The sequence below is a fragment of the Aedes aegypti genome, chromosome 2, assembly GCF_002204515.2.
Source record: "Aedes aegypti strain LVP_AGWG chromosome 2, AaegL5.0 Primary Assembly, whole genome shotgun sequence".
Classification (NCBI taxonomy): domain Eukaryota; kingdom Metazoa; phylum Arthropoda; class Insecta; order Diptera; family Culicidae; genus Aedes; species Aedes aegypti.
In genome coordinates, this window is record NC_035108.1 from 281,351,202 (window position 1) to 281,377,434 (window position 26,233).

At 38.0% G+C, this 26,233-nt stretch overlaps 1 protein-coding gene across 1 annotated transcript; it reads right to left on the reverse strand.

The window, feature by feature from the left end:
- On the reverse strand, nucleotides 1-25,817 carry LOC5565770 (protein SMG5). Its single transcript, XM_021845186.1, has 5 exons — nucleotides 25,127-25,817; nucleotides 15,132-17,838; nucleotides 14,934-15,063; nucleotides 993-1,151; nucleotides 1-932 (listed from the first exon to the last, which is right to left on the reverse strand). The coding sequence occupies exons 1-5, from the start codon at nucleotides 25,162-25,164 to the stop codon at nucleotides 715-717; spliced, it is 3,252 nt and encodes a 1,083-aa protein (XP_021700878.1). The 5' UTR covers nucleotides 25,165-25,817; the 3' UTR covers nucleotides 1-714.
- Between the last annotated feature and the right edge of the window lie 416 nt (nucleotides 25,818-26,233).

The following is a 26,233-nucleotide window of genomic DNA, read 5'->3' on the forward strand; positions in this document are numbered from 1 at the left end:
GAGAAGATTTTAGTCGATTCTTTAGTACCGAAATGGGCAATTAGCATGAAATAATAACATGTTTTACTGAGTTATGTCGCTGCTGTATGCGTTGTCACTGATGAAACAACTAAAAAGCATTTAACAGAATAGAGGAACAGGTCAGACAGAATATATTTTTGTAGCCAATGCAATGGAAGTTCAGCTGAAAAATTTCATATCTGTTCTCGCCATAACATCAAGTGCAATGGAATCAAGTTTTGCAATTTTCGTTTGATGAAATGGTGACCGCTCCGGTTAAAGATGTAAAAGTTGGCCTATTTTTGCTGCTTTCAGAGATATCAACCGACAAAATGATAAATCCTCCCCACCTTGGTAAACGTTTGCGCTAGCAGATTGTTGCCTTACACTGATGTTGCCAAAATCAGGTCCCATTAGAGCAACTTTGTTCCACTACCGCCAAAACCGGGAACAAGTAAAACCGAAGGATTATGTTGTTTTGTGGTTTGGTTGAAGAATTTTCTCCGCGATAAAACTGCTTGCCGCTGCTCCCATTGCTCCTGTTGTTGAATCTATCTTAATAGAAAGCAATCACCGAATCCTACAGTATTCTTCCTTGTCCTCTTTCAACGACAACCCCTTTTGCCGTGATGGGAAACGAGAATGATTCGGGAACGGTGTTCCTTAGCTGTGTTGATCCGCGCAATTCTCTAGGGCAATTACCAAATCGGGAGCTCATTTCCTTTTGTAGCTGGAATAGAAGGTAACGATCTGTTCAAACTTGACCGGAATCGCTTCGAGAATGCCAATATAGCTGGAATTGTGCAGTTTCTTGTCTTGCAACGAGTCTCCGGACAGATAGGTGATGATATCCGTGCGCTCCTTGTCGGCGTGGTCCGAAACAATGTGGTTGCAAAACTGGACAATCTGATAGAACACCGCCGCGTCGCGATCTGTTAAGATTGAGCAGTGAGCTTTCCATACGTTTGAAATTGTTAGTTCGAAAGGCTTACCTAGTTTTTTGGGAATCTTAAACAACGGCATCGGTAGCATTTCGTGACTCTTCTGGGAGCGAAGGAAACGATTTCCCTTGCTGAATTCGTATTCAAGCCATTTGATTGCGTTGCGTGCACCGTCGCTATGCTTTTTCAATTCATCCAGATCTGATAAAACTGAAATGAGAATAATGAAAATGATAAAGAATATGACACTTAAACAATTTTTATGAGGTGATAGGGCACTGTATGTAAAGTAATCTGTGGGAACTGAACCGATAGAATCTTGTGGGTGTTAAACAATAGTCATCTTGTTTGAGCTTGTGTAGTTAGATAGTAGATTATTCTAGTACGTCCTTTGCAAGATGAGCCCTTCTTAGACTAGTGGTGACGTCCGCAGCTACAAAACACAACCCTGCTGGATGTATACGGGTTCGTTTGCGGAAATGACAACTTTGGCAAAAAAAGCTTCCAGTAAATAACTATGGAAGTTCTCGAAAGAACATTAAGCTGACAGTGCACATACAATTGAGACGGACAGAGTTGCGCTGTGCCGGCTGTGCCTAGGCTGACCATACGTACCGTATTTTACGGGACAGTACCGTTTTCATCCCCTCGATGGACTGTCCCGTCGTTTTATGGAAAATGCTCGAATTGTCACGTATTTTAGGAAATGGAGAATTGGCACATAATTTTCAACACCAGTAAAAAAATAAAAATAAAAACAAAACAAACAGTTTTTAGAAATATTTCAGAGTTTATTGTCTTACTCTTCTATTTTACAAGCAATAATTAGTTTCTCAAACAGAGTTAAACTTGATCCGTACATGCTTCTGCTTAACTTTTTGCGTATCTTTACTCATATTTATACCAAGTTTACTTCTGATACGCAATTGATTGGATTAACTATATAAAAAGTGGATATTTCAATAAAGTAATGGAATATTAGAAAAAATTACGTTTGAATTTGAAAAATTGATAAGTGTAACGATTTTTTTAGGAAATTCTTAAAAAACGCTGCTTTTTGGAAATCATAAAATGAGCTTCAAGGTTCTTAAATTATTTTTATTGAATCATACAGACATGTAGCTTGGGATTGCATAATCTGGTTCTGCTACTTTCGCTCGAATGGCGGTTTCCCGAATGTCGTTCTCCCAACGCCAGTTCTCATAATGCTAGTTCCCCGAAAACCCCGTTTCCCCGAATAGCTCAGTTCTCCGAAAAGTTCTAACACTCATAATTGTCATAACCTTTTGCATTTCAAGGTGGTGAACAATATGTATTTTTGGCAATATGTGTTTAGTCGAGAATGATCAAATATCTCCTTTTTTGGTAGCTTATCGGTCTTTCTAATTCAACACTATCTCACTACCCGAACAGAAGCAATGTTCTGACCATTAAATCGAGATATTGATTTGATTGAAATAAGAGATAAAAGATCTGGAGATAATATCAAAATTTTATTCCTGGAACTTCTGAGCCATAGCTAAATTTTTGTGTTGCAAGATCTAAGAAATAGCTCGCTGATATTGGTGAGATCTTAGAGATCTTATAAAAGCTAAATATGATATGCTAATAGTATTCCAGAAGTAAATTTTAGATATTATTTTCGGATCTTTTATCTCTTATATCTTTCAAGTTAATATCACTTTTTTGTATGTCCATTTCAAAATTTGCTATTACTTAGCTTTTTTCGCCTGCTCGGGTAAAGACTATTATTCAAGGGGTGGATCACTTTCTCAATGCACATCAGATGTACATTGAATTGCATCAAATGCATTTTTTGGACTTCTACATCAACTTAACCCTGACTACAATCGTATCGTGTTATAGCAACGCGTCATTGTTTGTTGTTAGTCCATCTCTATATTTTCTAACTAATCAAAACCGTTATTTCTTTCAGCTTATCAAGCTTGTAAATTAACCAGAAAAATTATATTTGATTCAATTGCACAGCTAGCAAATATAAGAACGATATACATTTGTGGTACATGCAGCGGACTGGGCGTTGATGGCCTGATAGAACCAAATAGTTTAGTATTCCCGTATGGAAGTCACTAATGGAGCTGGTAGTAGACAACGGTATTTATTGGTGGCAGACTGAATAAGCCCCACTCTGCTGACGACACCTTAACTTGATCGGATGGATAGAACTTAGATAAAAAAACTGCAAAACAATCATGTGCTAAAACTTGTTTTATTTGCTTTAATGTTGGTTGTGGGCTTGTATAAAAAGACGAAAATTGATGTTGATCTAACTATATCACCTTTAAAGGGATATATTCATCGAAGCCTTGCCTACCACCAATGATATCCTTTACTGCTGTTTATAAACTATGGAACGGAGCTATTCTATTCTATTCTATTCTAAGTGCTTGCACAGCCAATATTGAAAAGCATCCTGGAAATACTAAAATTTCTTCCAGTATTTTCTTGTCAGCATTAATATTTGCAGCATATCAATGATTTGATACAAATATTAAAATGGCCAGGCCCACTGTGCAGACTTGGGGTTTGGAGGTAATTCAAAAATTTCCGGCGATCAGATTATTCATGAATGAATAACATGATAACAGAAAATGTTGAAATATTGTGAGTGAAGAAACGGGGACAACCGTACCAACCGTTCCATTTAGGGAGATATGCAAAATCGTTGGGAGTGGCGTTGCTAAGAAAGTTAATGCGCACTCCATTGTTGTTTGTTGCCTTTTCCTAGGATGGGACACAGGCATCCCGTATGTCCTGGCTCTAAAGCCTGGGCTTAAGCGCCCTTACTCGCTCTCTGAAACGAAAAGAAAAGTTACTCTGATCCCCCTCCCGTAAAACAGCAATTAATGTAAGTAAATTGAAAGTGAATCACAACGAACACACGCCACAAATCCTCAAAGTGGCATTTTGGAGTGTGGCCTCAAAGTGGCCACTTTCCCCTATTTGTTTTGATTTGTAAATAAAACTTGAAATAATAATAAAAATCAGAACAATCTCACTAAGTGCCACTACGTGTCATCGCCATGTAAGCCTTCCATCTTCTCCGCTTCCATCCCCTCTTTCGTCATGCCAGCAAACGCTCACGATCGATCACACCTCAGGTTCACACTTATTCCACTTTTGCCGATTCACATTTGTGTTTGCACTAATGTAGCTTTTCAACTACTGATTTTTATTTCATAAAAATTAACTACGCAAAGCTTTGTTTCGGAAAGAATTGTTTCAAAGCACAAGCTGAATTCCGAAAAATCTTATAAACTATGGAACGGAGCTGTTCCAAAACTCCAAAAGTATCCCAGACTTCAATCTTGTAAAAATTATCTATGTCATGTTGCCTATGAACTGCTCTTAGGGCATTTACCAAATCCACTCCCTTCATTGTTGAGTAGCATTTAAAGCAGATTCGAAAAACGAAACAACTGTTCCTGGATATCAATCTTCCTAGGTAGGGATAATCTGCAAAACTTTATTTTTAATAATATCTTTTGTGCTAACTTATGCGGATTATGCCAGATAAGGAAACGAATAATTTGATTTTTAAACTTAGAACTTTTAACATTTTTTAACTTTTACTTCGTTGAGCTTGTCTGCAGGCCACCTATGTGATGAGACATAATCCATGCTCCAAACCGTGGCACATCCAGTCTGTCGGTTTCCAAAGCTATAATATATAAACAATGACTATCCGAAACAACGCTAATTATATTTGAGATATTCTAAGGAACTGAGACTGATGAGATTACAATGGTACGGTGAAGCAGTGCATGCTACTGTAATTCTTCCTTTCCAATAATTTGCCAGCTTTATTATTCACGAAGAAATTTACAACTTGTTGCTCGTTACGTTTTCTAAAAGGAAACTGGTTTTCTCAAGTTGGTTAAGAAAAAAATCAAATTTTTCATTTTCATTTTGCAGCGTTTGGTGGGGCAATGAGAGCGCAAGTCAGTCCAAAGCCGGGGGAAGGGATAGGTAATGGCCGTAATAGTCTATGCGGACCACTTGAACACCATCGGAAAGGATAAGAAGGGTTGGGGTAGGGTATAGGGAATTGGAGAAGACTTGACACAGTAATGCGATTAATGCTGCAAAATGTAAATGTGCTGAAAGCAATTTAATTTGAGTTTTGAAGTTTGATTTGACTTATTAAAATTCCAAATAGATCGGCCATTGTACAAGTAAGAAAGAATATGCTGATCGCTTTCTAGAAATTTTATAAACAACAAAATAATAACAATATGAGAATGATGCTAAGGGCTGCTGATGGCACGATGCTTCGCTTTAGGAGATTTTGATACTGATTGAACACTATAAAGAGCGCAATTCAATCGATGGTGATAACTTTACAAAATTTATCTGTTTTTGCAATGATTGACGATGCTGATTTATATAAAAATAGTTGATATTATTAGTTCATTAGTTTGTTTGATCTATGAGTTAATAATGGAAAAATTTTACATACCCTTGATGATTATACTTCCCTGACCAGAAATATTCTATTTTGAGCACTCTTTTCGAAGCTATTCTATCCAGGTATCCATGTACTGCTTTCAATCCTGAAAGTATTCTTATTGTGCATGCTCATGCATTATATTAGTGATGCTCATAATCATGCAACAGATAAGAAGGAGAGAAAAAGGGAATATAGGAACAGTGATTAGTAATGAGTTAATTATGTAGTTTTGTTAGAATTATAAACAATTAAACAGTAGTAATGAATAGCTTACAAAAACTTTGCAGCATAGCTGAGCCTTTCGGATCGTAAGACCGATGTATAAAAATAATTTGTTTCGAAATTGTCCGCGTGGTCTTCTAGTGCCCCTATTAGATAAGAATCAGTCATAGACATACATACCGAATGCTCGCCATGACCCTATGACCAACATTTGTATATGTATAGCCTTAGCTGATGTGGCTTTTCTAATAGGTAGTTCTTTCACTCATTGATTGTCTTCAAAACTGTATCAAGTATAGAAAATTGATTTTATTTCATTTATTACTACATTGAAGCTACATTGTACTTATTAAGTATTAGGTATTAATTTATGTTTTATCACTATTGATATTATCAAGGCCAGAATTCCCAGTGAGTGAAGAACTTTATAGTACTAGAACACCATAGAAGATCGCTAAACATTACCTAATCATGGAACGGCTTTTTGCTCTATTATTTTAGGTAGATGCTATTGATCTCCCTTTGCTCCTATCCGCAACCCGGTGCACGCGCCCTGTTGGTTTTCGAAAACCTCGTAGAAGATTACAAACCGTCAATGGCATTCCCAATTACTACCCCACATTGCACATTCAAGGGTCTGATTGTGCTCCTAACCCACCCTCAGTCTGTAATCTTCTCGCCAGTTTGAAATTATATTTTCCCGAAGTGAAAGTAATTTTGATGAGTGATAGCGTAGTGCAGCCCAACTGCATAGTACAGTAGTTTAACCAGAATCTTTAGGTCAGAAGATAAAATCTAAATTTTGTAATAAAGAGGTTGCCATTGCTTTGAAATTCACCCAACATCTAATCAAAACTACTAACAACAGCGATCAATTATCAAAATTCATCGCTCCCTGGAAAATATAATTCCAAGCCCAGGGATTAAGAAAAAAATCAAATTGACATTTTAACAACAATAACAGAGAATAGTTGAAGCAAGCCATGAATTGCGCTTTTTCCGAAATGTGCATTTTTCGTACAAATTATGGACTTCACGGTGCTCTTAGAGGACTATAGCGAGTTTTCAACAGAGTATCTTCATTGTTTGATTTCAACATTACCCGAGAGACGCTCCGTCGAAGATTTTCATTGTTTTTCGCTGAACGAGATAATTAGTCTAAGTGTTTAGTTTAAGTTTTATTGCCTGACTATTTAATATTTGTTGTTAAATTCATTCTTATTGATTTTGACGTCACTGTACTTTGTTGTTAATGTTTGCATATACAGGACGGACTCGATTATCCGGAGTACCGATTTTTTTTTCACTCCGGATAATCGAATCCTCCGGATAATCGAATCACTAAGAAAAAATTGAAATCTTTGACAAAAGCAATTAAATACTATCATTTTTCGTTATTTTATTTATATGATGCGGTGGCGCAGCCAGAAATTTTTTTCTATGAACAGGAGGGGTCTTTACAAGAAAAAAACAAATTTTTGACCAGCATACACAAAAAACCACTTTTCCAAACCCCGCTCTTATTAAATACGTTCTAAACTGCAAAACAATCCATATTGTATATTGCAATACCAAATTATTTTTGATTTATGCATCAAAATTGAAAAACAAGAACATCAAAAAACAAATTCCGGATAATCGAGTCTAAAATTCCGGATAATCGAATCCCGGATAATCGAGTCCCCGGATAATCGAGTCTCCGGATAATCGAATCCGACCTGTACATATATTTTAAGACATCATTGGGGCTACTACTTGCCTGTTGATGTAGTACAGTTAACTCTCCCTTACTCGATATTGAAGGGACCATCGAGTTAGGGAGGTATAGAGATACAGAACACATATTTTTCAAATTTTAAACTTTTCATTATTTTGACAAAATACATTCAGAAAAGTGATTTTAATGGGAAAAACAATACAATTTGACCACATTTACCTTTGTGACACCTTTTTACCGATTAGCAAAAATTCAAAATTTTAGCACCCAGAAGTTGGCAGTAAACTTTAACTTTTCTATCAATTTAATCATTATATTGCGGGGAAATTTAAAAATTTGGATTGCTTCGCGGAAATAACGCGCAGCGAGCAATCCCCGCACAGAGGAAATCAACCACAGTAAGCATTGCAGTTTTAAGCATGATCCGACTCGTTGACAGTCTACAGCAAAACATATGGTGAAGTGTAGAAAGCTGTTAGACCAAAATTCAGCAAAATTCAAACTTCTAATGGAGACGAATGGTTCGTAGATACTTGGATCTCGTGAATTAGGGACCTCTATTTATTCGGAATAACCACGTTCGAGATCAATTCAGTTCGAAACCGCACTTTACATGGGGGATTGTCATTGTTGCCTATTAAAAACGATTCCCAACAGTTCCCTCTAAGAACAGAATTTCTATCCACGCGTCCATCTAGATATTTCACATGTAGTTAGTTGCATTCAGGAATTAGACATTTCTTAAAAAGACAGACAACAACTAAAATTTTGATTAAGCCGCATTTAACAGCATATGAGCTGCACTGCGTAGTGATGCGGTTCATTCATCAGTACTAAAGCTGCGGCATTTGCATGGCTTAGTATTTTCGGATAAGGTTCATATGAAAACCGATGGATTCAACCAAATCCGTCAAATTCACTGAATACACGGTGACATTGGCTACAAAATAAACAGCAATAATCAGCTTCGAAAGTCATTGGTGAATATGATAATTTTGATGGGAAATTAATCAAATTAATGAATTTTTTTTAACGTTTGGAGGATATTTGGAACTTTTCATGAAAATATCGAGTTAGAGAGGTAAACTTACTTGGGAAACTGAAACAGATAGCATCGAGTTAGGGAACATCGAGTTAGAGAGGTATCGACTTACAGAGGTATCAAAGCATGCTAGATTGAAGGGATCGCGCATTCCATCGAATTAGGGGAAATATCGAGATACAGAATATCGAGTAAGGGAGAGATGACTGTATAAACAAATAAATGCATTTAATTTTGTTGTTGCATCAGATGCATCAGGAGTGATCCACCCCTTGCTATTATTGCACTTTTTTGAGCTGCATTGCTCTACAAGGGAACGGGTTATTCGGGGAAATGGCTTCGGAGAAACGGGCCTTTCGGGGAACTAGAATTCGGGGAAAAATAGCACAATCGCATAATCTATGTCTTTTAAAATTGTCCCGTTTTTGTCTGGTTGGCTTATGGTCAGCCTAGCTGTGCCAGAATGTAATGGGAACCAGATGTAGGTCAGTCAACTTCTCACGCCACATGTTGGCTTGGAAGTGTCATTAGATTTCAGTACAAAAAAGGTTTGACCACTCAAGTGGTTTTTCGAATAGACTGTGGGATTCAAGGATGGTTCTTCACTGTAGGCAATAATGATAATTTATATGTGCAGGCACAGCACAATTCTTTCTGCTTTCGGAAGCTAAAAACTACCTAAAGCAATAAAACAGTAGTTATCACTGATAAAAAACAGTAGTTTTAAGAAGCATCAGTGCACCAGTACCCGCTCATGTTCCAGTAGCCCATTCACATTAAAAAAAAATATAAGTTTAATCAAAGTAAATTTGAAAACTATAGCCACTGGACGATTCAAATCGACAAATTGAATCATACTGTGGACAATCTTTTTCTACCATACTTTTTTAACTCGTGAGCGGACTACTGGAACATGAGCGGATACTGGTACGTTGACGGTACTATTTTTTCTACTTACAATTAATCCCTTTTCGATCCTTATTTGGACCAGTGCCTTCGATTTTTCGTTGAACCCGTTCGCGAAAGCTAGGTATTGGTCCTTCTTGGACACCGTCTTGGAAATAAAAAAAACTCTTAGAAGGTCACGTCTTAAATAAACGAATTACTGAATATGGTTGCAACTTCCTTTCAAAAAAGTGGTTTTTAAAAAATGTCACTAAACCTGGTAAAAATGGAATAAAGGATGTTTCTCAGGATTGCACTTTCTTCCAAGGATGAAATGGTTAATGTCGATAATTGCAATAAGCAATCAGTTCGATGCTTTAGACAAATTTTCCTTGATGCTTGAAAATTTGTCTAAAGCATCGAACTGATGCTCATTTCGATGCAATTATTAACACTAACCATTTCCATCGAAGCAGCTTCTAGCCCAGGCTCTTTGATTCTAGTGAGGAAACAAAGAGTGCCGCTTATCGTGGTCAGTTGTTCCGAATTTGGGGGATATAGGCAGGAGATCTTGAACTTCATTAGGCGAGGTTTCCTTCCAAATCACAAAGAAAGGAGACTTTCGCGTTTTGCCTGAAACTTTTGAAGATCGCAAACTTCTTCTCAAACATCTTGAAGATAAGCACAATTTTCGGTTTGTTCAAGGTCGTCTTGAAAGGTCTTTCAAGTGACTTTAAGCCACTTGAAGGTATGAAAAATGCAATATATTATTTACTTGGATTTTCCCCAGTCCAAGCAAATATTATGAAAAATAGAACCCAATTTGGCATTCGTTGGAAAGGGCTTTCTCGATAATAATATTCAGTTCACTTAAAAAAAATGATCTAAATAATATTCAAGCCTTAGAAAAAGCTAGACTTATGTTCGATGTCCGTGTGACATGGGAACATTTCCAGAAACCGGGAGGAAATTTCCAGAACCCCACTCAGTACCGTCGCTGCCAAAAGTAGGGTCATGGTACAGAACATTACCGCATAAATGCATGATTTGCGAAGGTTCTTCTCACAATAAGGACGTCTGTCTTGTGAAGCAGGATACCAAAAAGTTTGTATGCGCAAATTGCGGAGGCAATCATAAGTCTTACTTTTGGCATTGCCCTTCTCGCAAACGATTCGTTGAGGCTCGGAGCAGACAGATGAACGGCAACGTTTTACGTAGCCGGAATTCCACAGGCAGAATCTCCAACAATTTTCATTTTCAGTTAACGTTTGCTTACTTTATAATCACAGGTAAATTATAATCATACTCATACACAAGCAAATTTTCTTCCGTCGAGTAGCCGTTCGAATCTTTTAATTTCGAATGGATGTACCCAAGGGAAATCCAATGCCAATAGTAATGTCTCCCTCTGATTTTAATGTTTAACAATAAGACACCGACACGTTAATGCTTCCAGTGGACGATTTTCCCTTCGAAGGAAGCACCACACTAGACAACGGACTAGCATGCAACACCCAGTGGCACAATTGGAAAACGTTCCTGACGAAAAGTTTTAAGTACTAAATGCTTGTCAACACTAACCGCACGTAGCCCACGAACAATTGAATCAAATGATTGATGCAATGTTCAAAACCTCCACTATGGATTAAGCAGTCCAAGTTGGTGTAAAATTTACTAATAAAATTGCTATTGGACTACGCACGGTGTGCTGGAACACAGATATTATCGAACTTGCATGAACCTCCGATCTTTTTTCACTAAAAGTTAGCCTTGGTAGTTGAGAAAAGCTTGTGGCATATTAAAAAATTTTCATCGGCTTTGAATTTGAATTTGAAAAAAAGTCGATTTTTGTGGTTCTGCCCTCTTCCTATACAGTATTGGACAAAACATTTGCAACTTTTTTCAATTTTCCATATAAAATGGTCAACTTTAGAGGGTTGGATCTGAGTAATTTATGGACCGATTTGAATGAAATTTTGCAGATGTTTTGTCTAATACTGTATATATAATTCAAAGGAGAATAAAAGTGTTACACTAATTTCGATGGGCTTCAACCACCTTAAGGCCCAAGTAAAAATGGAGCAAATGTCATAAGTGAAAGAGCAGTTTTCGTCGTTAAAATCGACAAATCGAAAAAAATAAAAACACACAGCTGTTTTATTTCCAAAATAAAAAGGCTGTGTGATTTTATTTTTTTCCGTTTTGTTGATTTCAAGGGCGAAAACTGCTTTTTCATTTTTGACATTTGCTTTATTCTTAATTGCACCTTAAGACCAATTCAACGTATCTTGAACACGAATGAATGATCATCAGTTTCAAATGGAGCTTTATTTCTTCCCACACTCATACGAAATAACCAGCCCATGGCAGTATGCCGCATTTTTTATATAATCAAAAAATTCACTTATCACCTTAGAACAGCTAGGATACCGGTACCAAAATTATATTTCGTATATGAAACAGCTTGAGTTACTACTGGTACACGTGTCCCAGTAGTTTGGACAGTGCTCCAGTAGTAGACGTTCAGAAATGATGCAAAAAGTTTCAAATAAAGTTATTAGATTTCACATAAGTTTTATATTTTTTTTCTATCTTATCCAATTGAAATCTTTAGAATGATGCATTAAAATAATCGTACAATATAAAAAAGTATATTTTAGTGGCTTCATCGTAAGTCGAGAATGGCTTAGGGGAAGTGGTGGTAAAATGAACACCGTGCCTTTTACCGAGAAAAAACAAATTTCGATGAATTTTTATCACGCACGGACGATTTAGAGCATAAATATGAGTGTTCGGGTTGATACGTAGGTCAATTGAATTGAAAATATCAACGAAAACTAAGATATTAGAAAACCACGTTTGAAAATTAGAACTGACGTAACTTTTAGCTCGGAAGACTTGAGGTTTTTCAGTGAAATGAATATCGTTATGATGTGATGTCAAATCTGATACCTTTAGTATTCTTTTTGAATGGTTTACAATCATTAATGGATATATTTTCAGTGGGGCAATGAAAACTTTCAGAAATATTTGTTTTGCTCAAACAAACAAACGTGAGCAAACGTTTTTTGCGAGGTGTTTATTTTACCACCAACCGCTGTTCATTTTACCCACATAGTGCAGGTAAAATGAACATTTACATCGCTTTTTGATAGCGATGAAAATATGTGAAAATTTAGCTTTTTTATTCTGAATCCATGTCGCTGCTATAGATTACATCCCTATTTTTGATGTTGTGCGGTAGAACCACACAAATTCCTCGTTTTTATATCAGAAACTAGATGATTTCCTTAAGGTGTTCATTTTACCACCCCTTCCCCTACGTTCTTGTCGACAACTTCTCTATTGGATTCGTGAGTTCACCCTCTAATACTTAACCCCACCTTTAGACGGGGTACACTTTGGAGTTTTGTGTAATTTTTTGTAGTTCGGAAATAAAAATGATTTTATTTTTGGCTTAAACCTTGGCTCAAGTTACGCATATAAGGAAAGTTTATTAGGACTTTTGAAATTTTTGTATTTTTGAAAATTTATAACGAAACTAAATAAAATGTTTAGCAATGAGGAAGTCATGTCGTGTACGATGCCGAGCAAACTACACGTGACATAGGGCCATAAGGGTGACTTGGCCCAGATTTATACAGCAAACTAAAGTCAGAATAATAAAAATAATGTGACAAGCTTCAAGAATACGCCACTGGATGGTCATGGATTAGTTTCTTGACTCCCGTACTAGCCATGAGATGCACCAAAGGGGCGGCCAAAGTCACGCCCTAGGCCCAATGTCACCCCGCACGGCGAAACTCAGCTTAGTGTTTTTTTTATGAGCACTGAACTCATTCATTGCCGGAATTGCCATATTTGCTTTCATATATCAATGTTTTGCTATCTTCTGAAGAAGGAGATCCTTCAGAGAATCTTCCAGAAATGTTCCTAACGAAAATCTCAAGGAGAGTTTATTAAGAATCTTTCCAGTGAAAAAACATTTCTGCAGTAAACATGGAAAAATAAGGGGAAAGACATATGGAGGAAATCTTAAAAGATGTTTCTGGGGATTCGGATTTTTGTAGTAATCCTTGGATTCAGATATACATTCTGGAATTATCATATTAGTTCTGTGATTCTCCGATAGCCATTCTGGGAATCTATAGAATGTCGATAATAAATCTTTTTGAATCTTTTGGGCAGGCTTTGGAAAGTTTAACGATCATTGACACACAAGCCAATTTTATCCCATTTATCCGCCTGCATTCATACAACATGCATGACATCTATCGTTCGTGGAAGATTACGAGCCATGAACGAAAACAAGCCAGACACAGACACTGTTTGGCGCCGATCACTGTGTGTCAATACTTGTAACCTAGGGATTGCGAACTCGAACATTTAGGTCGTTCAAATTGAACACAATCTTTTCCTCGAGTGCTAACCGTTGCTTGTTTGTTTGCCTCGCAGGAAACCACATTCAAAGTGCACACTTAAATTACTTCAAACAAAGCTTCATCAGTTCAATGCAGGCATTTAACATAATAAATTGACTTAAACAGAAAGTAGCAACCATGATCCATATCACTGCCAACCTAGCATAGACAATCAAAATTTGACTTCGCCTTCCTTGTGAAAAATCTTACCACGTTTGGTGTTCCCGCATTTGATATTTGCATTTTAAACGCACACAGCAATAACATTCGCTGACCCACTCTTATTCTAATTAAGAAACAGAGGCGAATCTAAGGTTGCATTACTAGAAAATATGAAAGTTATTACCAATTTTATGCAAAACATAAATCACCCGAATGGCTCGATACTGAGAGAGACTCGCGAAGAGGAAAAATATCAACGTCATATGCAGCCCAGATTCCCCTCTCACGAAACGTCAAATGCAGCCCACCGTTTTTATGGCTGAAAAAGTGAAAAGTATTGTGTTCAAAGTAAACTGTTATTAAAACCCTCAGTTGGCGGAGCAGTTTTTTCCAAAGTTGATGATAAATCTAAGCAGAAGATTAATTATTTCAAATGTCTGCTACGTTTGCTGGCATGAAATTTCACTCAAACGGCTATTTATGATTCGATGTGTTGCAAACTCAATCATATTTTGCTGAGAGGTTCATGTGAGGATTTGAACAGCATGCGCATAATTGGTATAAACACAAAGTGGAATAAGAAAAAAATTCAGCAATCACAGAAAAAGAAGACCGTCTTCGCGAGTCTCGTCTCAGGCTCGATACTGTTGTAATTTGTGGGAGTTGCTGCTCTTGAACGCTCTCGTGCCACGTACCAAACGAGAGAGTGAATGTTTACCATGTTTACAATCATAGGGCTCTCCGAAAGCGATGTGCCACGAACTGTTATGGTTTGCGAACTGCTACACTCTCCGAATATGATTCGATCGGCTTATTCTAAACCAAATTTCAAACACTGCTTTTGGGATTATTTGATACTCCAATCAGAATATTTGGGAATCAGAATGAGACTTGCAAATTTGGATTAAAAATTTGGAATCTAACTGGAGATCTTTGGAATTCTTTTAAAAATCTTATGGTTTCCATTTATAGTTCTTGAGATTCCAGAGAGAATGAACATTTTGTATGTTAGTACGAAACTTCGGCATTCCCACAAGACTACCCGAATCTAGTTGAATGAAGTATCACGTACCTGCTGTGGGAACCAATATGACAAACTTTTTTGTTTTCACGAGATTTTTGACAATCGACGTGTACTCGGTCAAACATTTCGAATCCAGCATCAGATACGGCGTCAACGTTATGTTCACCACTTTCTTGACCTGCAATGAAAAATAGCATAGCTTAATTATTAAGCCCCCCACATAGATTCACGTTTCTAATTCCATACCTTCGACTCGAGAGTTTTCACCTCATTTCTCAACCACAGCTGTCCCATCAGCTCGTTGATATTTTTCTCCTGTTGGCCCTCATCTCCCGTGTTGTCGGAGTGTGTGGAGGACTCTCCCTTACTGCGGTGGTCATCACTGCGATTCTTCTGTAAGATTGCACTACATCCATTGGTTTTGTTCTTCAAGTAACCCTTTTTGGTGATGATAATGGGAGCCACTTTTCCGTCTGCTTCTTGGCTAGACCGTTGCCCTTCCAAACCCGACCCGGAGCAAGCAGTACGACGCTCGGAATGTTGTCGATTGCGCTCACGGTTCCGACGAGGCTTGACCTCGCCCCTCTGGTCCTGATCTTCCTTTTGCTTGCGCATACGCCTCTTCTCCTGCTGTTGCTCGCGACGACGCACACGACGATTGTTGTCCTTTCCAATGCGTTTGTTCGGTTCGTCCTTTTTGCGGAGTTGTTGCTTCTGAGCCTTCTTGCTTTTAAGACTAAAATCACGCGACTTCGGGCAGAATGAATACTCGAACTTCTTAGACTTGCAGAGTGCGAAACCAAAGTCGACCATCTTCATAAGACGCAGGAAGCTCAACTCCGAAGGAGTCACTTCCAGGCGATAGTTTGCCTCCCAATCGAGACTTTCCTGGGTGTCTTCGAACAATGGGAAGCGTTTCATGTGTATGTCCTCGTCCAGCGGGATTGTTCTACGAATTTCGAACAGCGAGCGGAAATCTTCCCGGATGCCCTTGACCGTGATCAACTGACGCGGGAAATAGTACCGATTGGAGAAAATGTCGATATTAAAATGATTCAGTAGTTTCATAATGTTATGTATGAATTCCGGATTGGATTGATAACAACCGATCAGGATATCAATATTGATGTGAAGCCAATCAAAAAGCAGCATTAGCGAACGCATCGTGCGTTCTTGTTCTGCGAAATCAATTATGATATTCGGGTTCAACTTGTGGTAGCGTTTCTTGAATTTGAGCTGAGCTTGTTGATCATCTTGATTGTTGTTGCTTTCCAGCTCGTATTTGTCACGTTTTTCGTTGTTCAAATGATTAGGACACACCTCGTGCAGTTCCGTTTTTTCATTATGTTCTGCATCATCGTCCTCATCGGAGAAGTCTTCGTAGGAGTCAAAACTTGAAATTGAACTGGCGTCATCTTCGGAATCCGAGTCTAGCTGAAAATCGCTGTCATCTTCTGGGTCAGAAAGTTCAGATTCTGATTCATTTGATAGTGCTCTACGCCGACGGCGAGCATTTTTCTTTCGAGAAGCAACACGCTTCGAGCTTGTTTCGCTTTTAGCATCGATTTCCTCGTTTTCCTTGTTTGAGTGTTCGTCGCTTCCGTTGCATTCTTCAACGCCGGATGAGGACTTCTGGTCCTTTATGAAAGCGTTCACATTGTCCTTCAATGATTGACGAGATTTGCGAACCTGTTCGTCGTACTTTTGGTACATTGACATGTACAGTTCACGAAACTTCTTATCCTCTCGGACATTTTCAACCATGTACTTCTCCACGGCCATTGTGCAGTATTCCATGAGCTCGGAGCACAATGCCACCATGAAGGCGTTCAGACTGTAGATTTTATCAGAATTGTTAACCTGCGTTTTGTACATACAGAAAAACAGGATCGAAACGATCTTAAAGATGAAATCATCGGTTATAAAGTACTCATCGTCAACTAGGCGGCGTGCTCCTAGTACATTTTTGAAATCGATCAACACCGAGTGACACAGGCTAGTGAAGTCGGTGACACTTTTGTCGTAGAAGAACACGTCAACCACTAGCAAGAACTTAGCCACAAACTCACGGATTGCAAAATCTTCCTCATCAACAGCGTCTCCTCCGTTGCATTCCAAATATCGGATGTTCTTCTGGAAGATTCTGTTTACGTTAAGTTCGCTGCTTTCAAACGGAACCGGACAGCACAGCGAATACAGATAGTGGTAAACCGAGTCCAAATTGTAATTTTTGCCATTGAACAAGGTTCCCAGTTGATTCTGAGTGATGCCGATTTTCGTGTTCAATTTGAACGCTTCCATGTAGTACTTCGCTGTAAGTTCCTTTAAGTTCTCTCCAGCGGTCAATCCTTTAAGTCCAAACTCGCAGTAGTACCGATGAAGATCGCCCAGCGCAGTTAGCAGGGAATGAATCGATTCCAAAGCAAACGACACTTCCTGTTTAGTGTAGATTACTTTCTTGTCTTCCTCGCTCCTCTCTTCGTCCAGCTTCAAGTTTTCGTAACATCCCGATTCGCGCACCAGCAGATCATCGTCATAGTTCTCCAGTAGTCCGTAGCTTACTAAATACTTCATATTATCCAGATTGAAAATCTGCGCCAATCGTAGAATAATTACTTTCAGATGATTGATTCCATCCAGCAGTAATCTTTCAGCTCCTTGTTTCAGCTGTTGCTCTCTTTCTGCCAATTGTACTGCCCCATCTCCATTATTCTTCCACTGCTGTTGCAGCTGTTGGTAATGTTTCTTGAAGATGGCAATCAAGTCGTAGTATCCCTTACGCCACAGAATTTCACGCGCCTTCTTGCCCACCGTTTCATAGTCCTCGAACAACAATGAAACGCAGCGACTTACGAGCTGCCGGTGCTCCTCGAGAAAGTCGTTGGTCAACAGAGCAGAGACGGAAAGGGCTGCTTTGCGCTCGTCCTGTTGCTTTACTAGGGCGTACACGGACCTGGAAAGTGTGAGAATGACAACAAAAACAATAGTATTTTAAATAGTATTATATATAGTATAATCCTATAGGAATATGAGTTTAGACTAACTGTAAAAATTGTAAAACTAAAATATCTTTTCATCTGGAAGATTTGGGAAAAACTTTTAAGGTGAAACAGCGTTGAATCAACTTCTAAGATTGCACTAAAACTTTGAAGGCACGCAAGGCAGCTTTGAATCCCGCGAATAAAGCATCCAGGGGCCCAGATAGCCGTAGCGGTAAACGCGCAGCTATTCAGCAAGACCAAGCTGAGGGTCGTGGGTTCGAATCCCACCGGTCGAGGATCTTTTCGGGTTGGAAATTTTCTCGACTTCCCAGGGCCACGATATACACATGCAAAAATGGTCATTGGCATAGTAAGCTCTCAGTTAATAACTGTGGAAGTGCTCATTAGAACATTATTTATTTATTTATTTATTATAAATAAATAAATAAATAAATAAATAAAGTGAGCTGTCAGTTAATAACTGTGGAAGTGCTCATTAGAACACTAAGCTGAGAAGCAGGCTCTGTCCCAGTGGGAACGTAACGCCAGAAAGAAGAAGAATAAAGCATCCAACAACAGTGTACTTTTTATTTTGGCTTTTTGCACTAGCAGAAAGCTTAAAATAAGAAGATCAGAAACGTTTTTTCTCTAGTTTAGTGCCTTTGAAAACGTGAGTAGGAGCACACGTCGGCCATAGTGCCAGCCATCTATGGATTCTGAAATGTTTCACCTTGCACATGGGGTCTTGTTGTCTTGTATGCTCGAACACTTTTTGTTTAAGGCTCAAGAATCCATCATTCAATCATCAGCAACCATCGAAAACTAAAAACCAGTTTTTTCGTTCAAATTGAAAGAATCATCATGAAAATCTATTACTGCATTACAGATAGGAAGTGCAATGCAATGATAGATTTTCATGAACATTACTTTGATTTTGAGCAAAACAACTGGTTTTGAGAATTTGTAAAACGATGATGATTATTTTCCTCTTAACCCTCTAATACCCAAGTTTTTATTTTGTCTAAATATAATTTTTATTATCTAGAATCGTTCTAAACACGTTTTGGTCAATGATTCATTTTTGTTCACGAATTCATGAATTTAGATTTTTGATTTTTACAAATTTTAATTCTGATCATCCCTTTGCTTTTTCATTTTTTCTTGAAGTCTTTTCTGGTTTCCAATTTTAGAGCAATCCAAATGGTATGAAAAAGATCCGGGAGTCACCTTTGGTGGACAAGTAGGAAAAATACGACTCATTTTAAAAACTAGTTTTGTATTGTTTTCTAGCGGTGAAAATATATTACTAGACACTTAGATTAAATTACTGGGGTCGGTAAAATTTTACTGGGTTTTGGAACTACCGAAAAAGTCTGTAAAATGAAAACTGTCGCCACGCGTAATTGAAAAGCAAATTTCACCATGTTTTATTTTTTATCGATATATGATATAAAATAAAAGCTCTCTTCAAAATTTCAGGGAAAAATCTCTGTTTTTCGATTTCTGACATTTTTTTTTTAGTTTACTGACTTTTTCGGTAGTTCAAAAACCCAGTTATTTTTACCGAACAGATAGAGTGTGTAGTAGATTTACGTTATCATTTGCAATGTCGTACTACTCACAGGCCACTTTTAGTGATGACGAAAAAAGAAAAGGTGCAGGTCGGACTCAATTATCCGTAGTCAAGCATGGGAAAATTCACTCACTCACCCGAACGCAACCGATAAAATATCTGTAAAGTACCTGCTGCCACCGAATGTTCAATGACTGCCGAACGCTACTAGGGTGAGCGCAATCCCGACGAATCGTAAACGATTGAGATAAAGCGAAAATGAAAAGATATACGGAGCGGAGAGAGCACCTATCCTCCCTTAAATTGGAGACACGAAAGAACGCGTTCGCCATTCGATCACTGAAAGCTTCCTGCGAAATGTACAGATTTTGCGTTCACTGAAACATTTCGCCTTGTGTATTACCAGTCAGTGAACGCTCTTCAGCTCTCAAACACGAATGCCACTCGTGCGGAATCGGAATGTAAAGAATCATTCGCTACAGCAATCGGATGCCTTCGGCAGAAGGAGTCGGTAGTGAATCATTCTGTTGCCGTTTTTGTCTAACTTGTCGCTCGGCGAACAAGAAGAAAGCGCTTTGGAAATTGAAACACTCAGCTTGGTCGGAGAAACGGCAATCTCGCTCTTGACCGCTTGTGGATGTGAGCGAGAGAAATACAACATTCGAGTGAATGTTTCCCATGCTTGTCCGTAGTATCGTTTTTTTTCACTTCGGATAATTAAATCGTCTGGAAAAAAACGTGATAATTAGAGACAATCAAAAACCGCAAAACTTGGCCTATGACATAAAATTTAGAAAATCTCGCGAAACTAGTTAAATTTGGAGTACAGTGCCCATTCGATTTTAGCGACATGAAAATACATGTACAAAAAAAAAAAGGATTATGTGTCAGTCACCAATCCTGTTCATCTCAATGTTCCTGTGGGCCAGCTTATTCCCAAAAACTTCATGTTGCCCAAATCGAAACGTTCCAAAATTGAACGGTCGATTATATTGATTTTTTATTGTAAAGTGCTCGTTTTGGTAAGAAAAAAATCAGCAAAAGACCTCCAAAAAGGAACGACTTTATCAGCTTCACTAGGTATACCATGCGGGATCGAAATCCGTACACCTAAGAAATGAATCTTAATCTGTCCACTTCATACAAAACGCCCATTATTTGTATAAAGAGTACGGATTTTGAGCCTGTACGGATTTCGGTCCCCTACTGTAACGGACAGTTTGCTTTTTGGAGTTTGAAAATTATCGCTTCCTGCCAAACGGAGTCGTAAGCCTTTTCTACATCTAGCAATATCATAACGGTTGACTTTTTAACCGCAAATCCTTGTTTAACAAGTCTCGTGATTCTGACCGTTCTTGAATCCGAATTGTTCGTTGGGAACTACAGGATTTGCTTCCAGGTGGCGATTCGAACGATATAGGATTAGCCTTTTCAAGATCTTACTCAGGCAGTTCAGCAAACTAATGGGACGATAGTTTGTAAGAAGGGTAACGTCTTCGTTCAGGGTGTCGACCCAGTTTTGAAAAGAAAATTCCCTGACTTTCCCTGACCTTCCAATCGTTTCCCAGAAAAATTCCAGACCATGTTGATTTGTTTGTTCGGTAGAGTTCATGTATTAGATCTAATGAATGAACTGAGCAATAGTTTTGACAATAATTTCCTTCAAGTTTATATGATAAAACTGAGCCCTTGGGTATGTACTTTTCAAACATGATGATTCGTATTATTAAAGCGGTAAAAGCTGAGTAGAAGCTAAGAAAATTCTGAGCAATCTACTGATGATATTGAAATCTTCAAGCGCAAAAGTTACTTTTAAAATTGTAGAAAACAATGCATTCGGATATTGAACTACCTCAGATATAATTTCACAAGTTTCTGGCATAAAGGACAATTTTGGACACCTTCCGCAAGCTGACTATTCCATTTTTCATACATAAGACGTCACTCTATTAAGATCATGACTATGCTTTTTTTATTGGAGGGACTTACCTCCTTCTTTTTCGGGTAAAATTACAGCCATTGTCAAAGAACTTTCTTTGAAAATTCATCAAGGAATTCAACAAAAAATTCACAGAAAATTCAATTTAAATTCTTAAATGTATTCCTCCAATATTTCTTTCTCCAGGAACTCCTCTAATATTTCTCCCAGAACCTCCTCAAATGTTCTATCCAATGACTTTAAGCTTAGCTTAGCTTAGCTTAGACTGACTACACATATCAATGGTTGCTATTCCGTGATTGATCGAAGTCAGTGAAAATGCACAAAGAATCAACTAGAAGAATGGCTGGGATTGGCCATAATCTTCTTCAGTGTGCATAATTCAGTGCCTCTATTTATACATGGTCAATAACGGCGCCGGCCACGTCCTTGCAGTCAGGTGGGATTGGGGAAAGGAATGTTAGTGTGTAACCTTTGCTATTTGGAGACCGTGTTTGCCTCTGCATCTCCACAAAGGTTACTGGGAGGGATGTTTGTTAATAAGGAGGATCGTTGGGTCACAGGATTCACTTTGATAAGCGATTAGACCATGATAAATAATTATTGGTGCGATATAAATATGCTTATATGTAAATATAATATTTTCATTTGTATGTAGAGAAAAATTATGCCGACACTTGACGTGACGAACCTTCCAAAGTTTGTTGAATAAAGTGAACCTTTCGCAAGTCTACACTTGTGGTGTCGAACCATTCAAAGTTTTTTTTTTAATTACAAAAATAAAGGTAAAAGGAAAAAGCGCCTTGAAAAAAAAATAAGACATAAATAATTTATGAATCAGAGTTTATGTCGACACTCACAGTCACGAAACTTTCATAGTTTGTTGAAAAATAATATTTACGTCTCACCGTTAGCATGAAACGAGCTCACCAATTGATCCATTATCCTTGAGCAGCAACAATCCACTTTCAGCTTTACTCGTTTGCTCTGCTATATAAAAGCACTCAGAGAATATAGGCGCGCGACCCGAGAGGGAAAACAACTGACGACTGCTCGGGCTTTCTTGACGCACTGCCCAGGAGCAAGCGTCAACGTCGAAAGATCAAAAACAACTAATCGAACGCGGCACTTTTTCACTTTACTCGACCGACGCGAGACATGTTTGATCCTGCCCTCGTCACTCGCCCCCGCAGGAGCAAGCGTCAAGGTCGAAAGATCAAACAGAACTAACCGATCACAACACTTTTTCACTTTACTCGACCGAAGCGCGACATGTTTGATCCTGCCCTCATCGCCGGCCCCCGCAGGAGCAAGCGTCAAGGTCAGAAGATCAAACAGAACTAACCGATCACGCCACTTTTTCACTTTACTCGACCGACGCGCGACATGTTTGATCCTGCCCTCCAATGTTCTATCCAATGACTTTAATATCACAAAGAATTATGTTTTAAGAACTATTACGTTGTTTCTCCATAAACTAGTCCAAAGATTTTTAACTAGTTAAAGAATTTTATAATTACACTACCAGTAGGCGAATTCCGGCGCGTATTTTATTTGAAGAAAAGAAAATTTTCTTGCTGGTGAATAATGGAAGAAAGTTTCTTCTCTTTGAAGAAATTGTTCACCGGAATTCACCTACAGGAATCTCTAAAAAATATTGAAGAATTTATTTCAGTCATGATTTTTTTTTTTCCTAGAAATTAATTTAGAATCCATAGGAATATTACAGAAATACTTCAAAAAGATGTTTAGGGATCACATAGACACTTTTTCCAAAATGTATTCATTTTTTCTTAAATTCTTCACCATGATTCTTTACAGGTAATTTATGTTTGTTAATTTTTAGAGTTCCGATGTGATCTTTTTAATTCAAGCAATCTAATAATAAGTTTTCAGATGTTCGTTTTAATATGTCGTGCCTCCATCAATTTTCGATTTAACTAAACTTAGAATGAGTTTTCAATGAGTATCTTCCAAGTATTTTTTTCGGGGGTTTGTGGTAACTCACAAAACGCGACACGAGAACGGACATAACACATATTGTTCTTACAAACAATTAAAAAAGGATTTAAATTTACCTTTTCATTCGACCGGTTTCGAGCTCGATCTAGCCCATCTACGGGAAGATGTCCGACTAACCTTCCAAGTAATCTCACAAACTATCAAAGGATTATCGAGCAGATTCCTTCAAATTAAATTCCTGAAAGTTCTGCTTCCATGGATTTTATGGATTCACAAAAATATCTTAGATAATGATCTTCATAATTTTTGGAGAATTTCCTGTATACTTTCAGAACAAAAAACAAACTAGACATATCTGTAAGTAAGCTCCTGAATAAAATCCTGAAGTAACGCTTGGAATTCACGATATTTTCATAAAATCCTGATGAATTGAAATATCAAAATTGAAATAGGTAGACAAATATACAAATATCAATATTAGAGCACTTTGTGGTATTATCTTTATTGTTTCCAGAAACGACATGATAAAATGTTCAGGAATTATGTTTTGCAGATTTGTGCTCTTGAAATTTTGAGATACGGTTTTCATCTTCACCTAAATACGAGAATCTTCATTGGTTGTTCTCTATATTTCGTTTTATCAGTTCAACTGGGATATTTTGGGCAAACTTGGTAAAGATTGACATGATTTGATAAAGTGGATTCTATTTTTTCCTCAAGATTTTGAAGAGAAGACAATTATTTGATCTAGCAAACATTAGAACTAAATATTTGAAAGCAAGCTACGCCAACTTTGAAGAAATTGCTCAGAGCGCACTGTTGATGCTTTTCATTTCAGAAAATTTTGGATTCTGAGAATAAGTATAGGTAGTAAAGTACAGTTCACTCTCATATGCATAAAAGCATCTTTTCAATCAACTTGTTTGATGTTGTAGTATTGCATATTTTTCCCTGACCTTTAGTGAAATTCCCTGACTTTCCCTGACTTTCCAGGTCAAAAATCGAATTCCCTGACATTCCCTGACTTTCCAGGATTTTCCAGGTAGTCGACACCCTGTCGTTGGAATTTGAAATAGCTACAACATTTGCATGCTTCCACCAGTGATGGAAAGTGTCGAACATTTCTTCTGAACTGGAACAAGAACAAAACCCAACGCTCCCGAGCGTCAGTGTGCTGGTATACTCGCATTAGTAATCGAAACATTACAAGAGCAAGTGAACTCTCAGTTACCAGATATGAAAAAGTGACGAATACACTAAAAAAGTGACTCGCTACTAGCCATGTAACCAACGAGAGAAACCACACCTCCACTTAAAAGCGAAATCAACACTGTTTATGTTTTGCACTGCCTTATCAGTAAGTAAAGTAAATAAAAGGAAACTCAAAGAAAACGAAGAAATCTGAAACTTTTGCACGTAGGCCTTTTTTAGTGATTATTAGCTTACTAATTTCTTGCTATTAATGAACACAACACTGAAACTTAATAAACCACAACCAAAATCTACCTCTCATCGTGTCGTATCGCTTATTTCGTCATATCTCGCTGCCAATGCTTTGACTATCATACTGTTGTTACTCACGTGCGATGACGTCAGACAATTCAGTGATATCAACATTTATAATTTACCAATATTGTTCAATACAGCCAATAATATTTCAATAACTGCTAAGTCTAATCGTTCCATTTGTCAAAAAACAATGACCTTGAAACTAACACGTACTTAGTTATAGAAATTTAAATGTGCGCAATACCTATAGGAAATGTGTATAGAAGTATTGACTCACCTGAACAGCTGCTTTACGTCATTGCTAGAATATTCCATTGTTGCTCCTTTTGCCTTTTCCGTCCAGATTGAAATCCAATAAATCAAATTATATTATTTGCTACAAGCACTATAAATCAACGAAAATTAAAGGAATTACGTCTCGCTGACACCTTGAATTCGTTTGGTGATTTTTTTTTCTTCCTCTTCTCAGTTAATGGCTGCCTTTTCGCGACTGCAACAATAAATTTATCGATGTATCGCGCTATCCTCAATATGCACCTGCATATTTTCCTCCCGTCAGTCTACCAAAGACGGAATCCTGTGGAATATCCTTCCGGTTGATCCTTATTCCCGTCAGGACGTGTTGGCTTCCAGAGTGGGGCAAAATCCCTCTACCAGATCATTATTTTCTTCGCCAAAAATCAAAAGCACATTTTCCATCTTCAGAGCATTTCCAGCGTAAACATTCATCACAAACGGGATTCGACGCGGACAGCCAAAACGAAATTACCTTCCGGCGGGAATGTTCTCTTCCTAGGCGCCCACGCTAGGAATTTCACAATATTGGGGGGGCCTTCTTCCAACGTCCACTTATAGGTAGTCAAATCAATCTGCTTTTGCTGGCTAGAAAAGTTCACTACAGAGAAAAACTCCCGAATCACACGAAACACTTCTTCGCACAACGTCAACCCGAACGAAAGTGAGCAGAGAAAAACATTTTTATTGCCGCGATGTTGGCGGACGTGCGACAGGGCTGTTCTCGCGCGTAACATTTGAAAAGTTCCAATCATCTAATGGAACTTCTCTTCAAAAGGCTTTTCCACGAGACATTTCAAATTAGCTGATTCGGAAGCTCTTTATGGAAAAGATATTCATGTAACAGGTCCGCGTATGCATTTGTTTACATCAGTGGAGGACCGGTGCATCTTCGTAGAAAAACTGTCAAAAAACTTCCCGATCAGCTGATTTGAAATGTCTTATGAATAGGCCTATTATAGTACAAGATAGAGATTGTCGCTAGTGTTCCCATTGTTTGCCTTGCCAAACCATCCTTGCATCTGGTGGATACATAACTGTCAAGTTCAAAGGGCATGTGTTAAGGTGAAGATGCATCGAAGCCAAATTT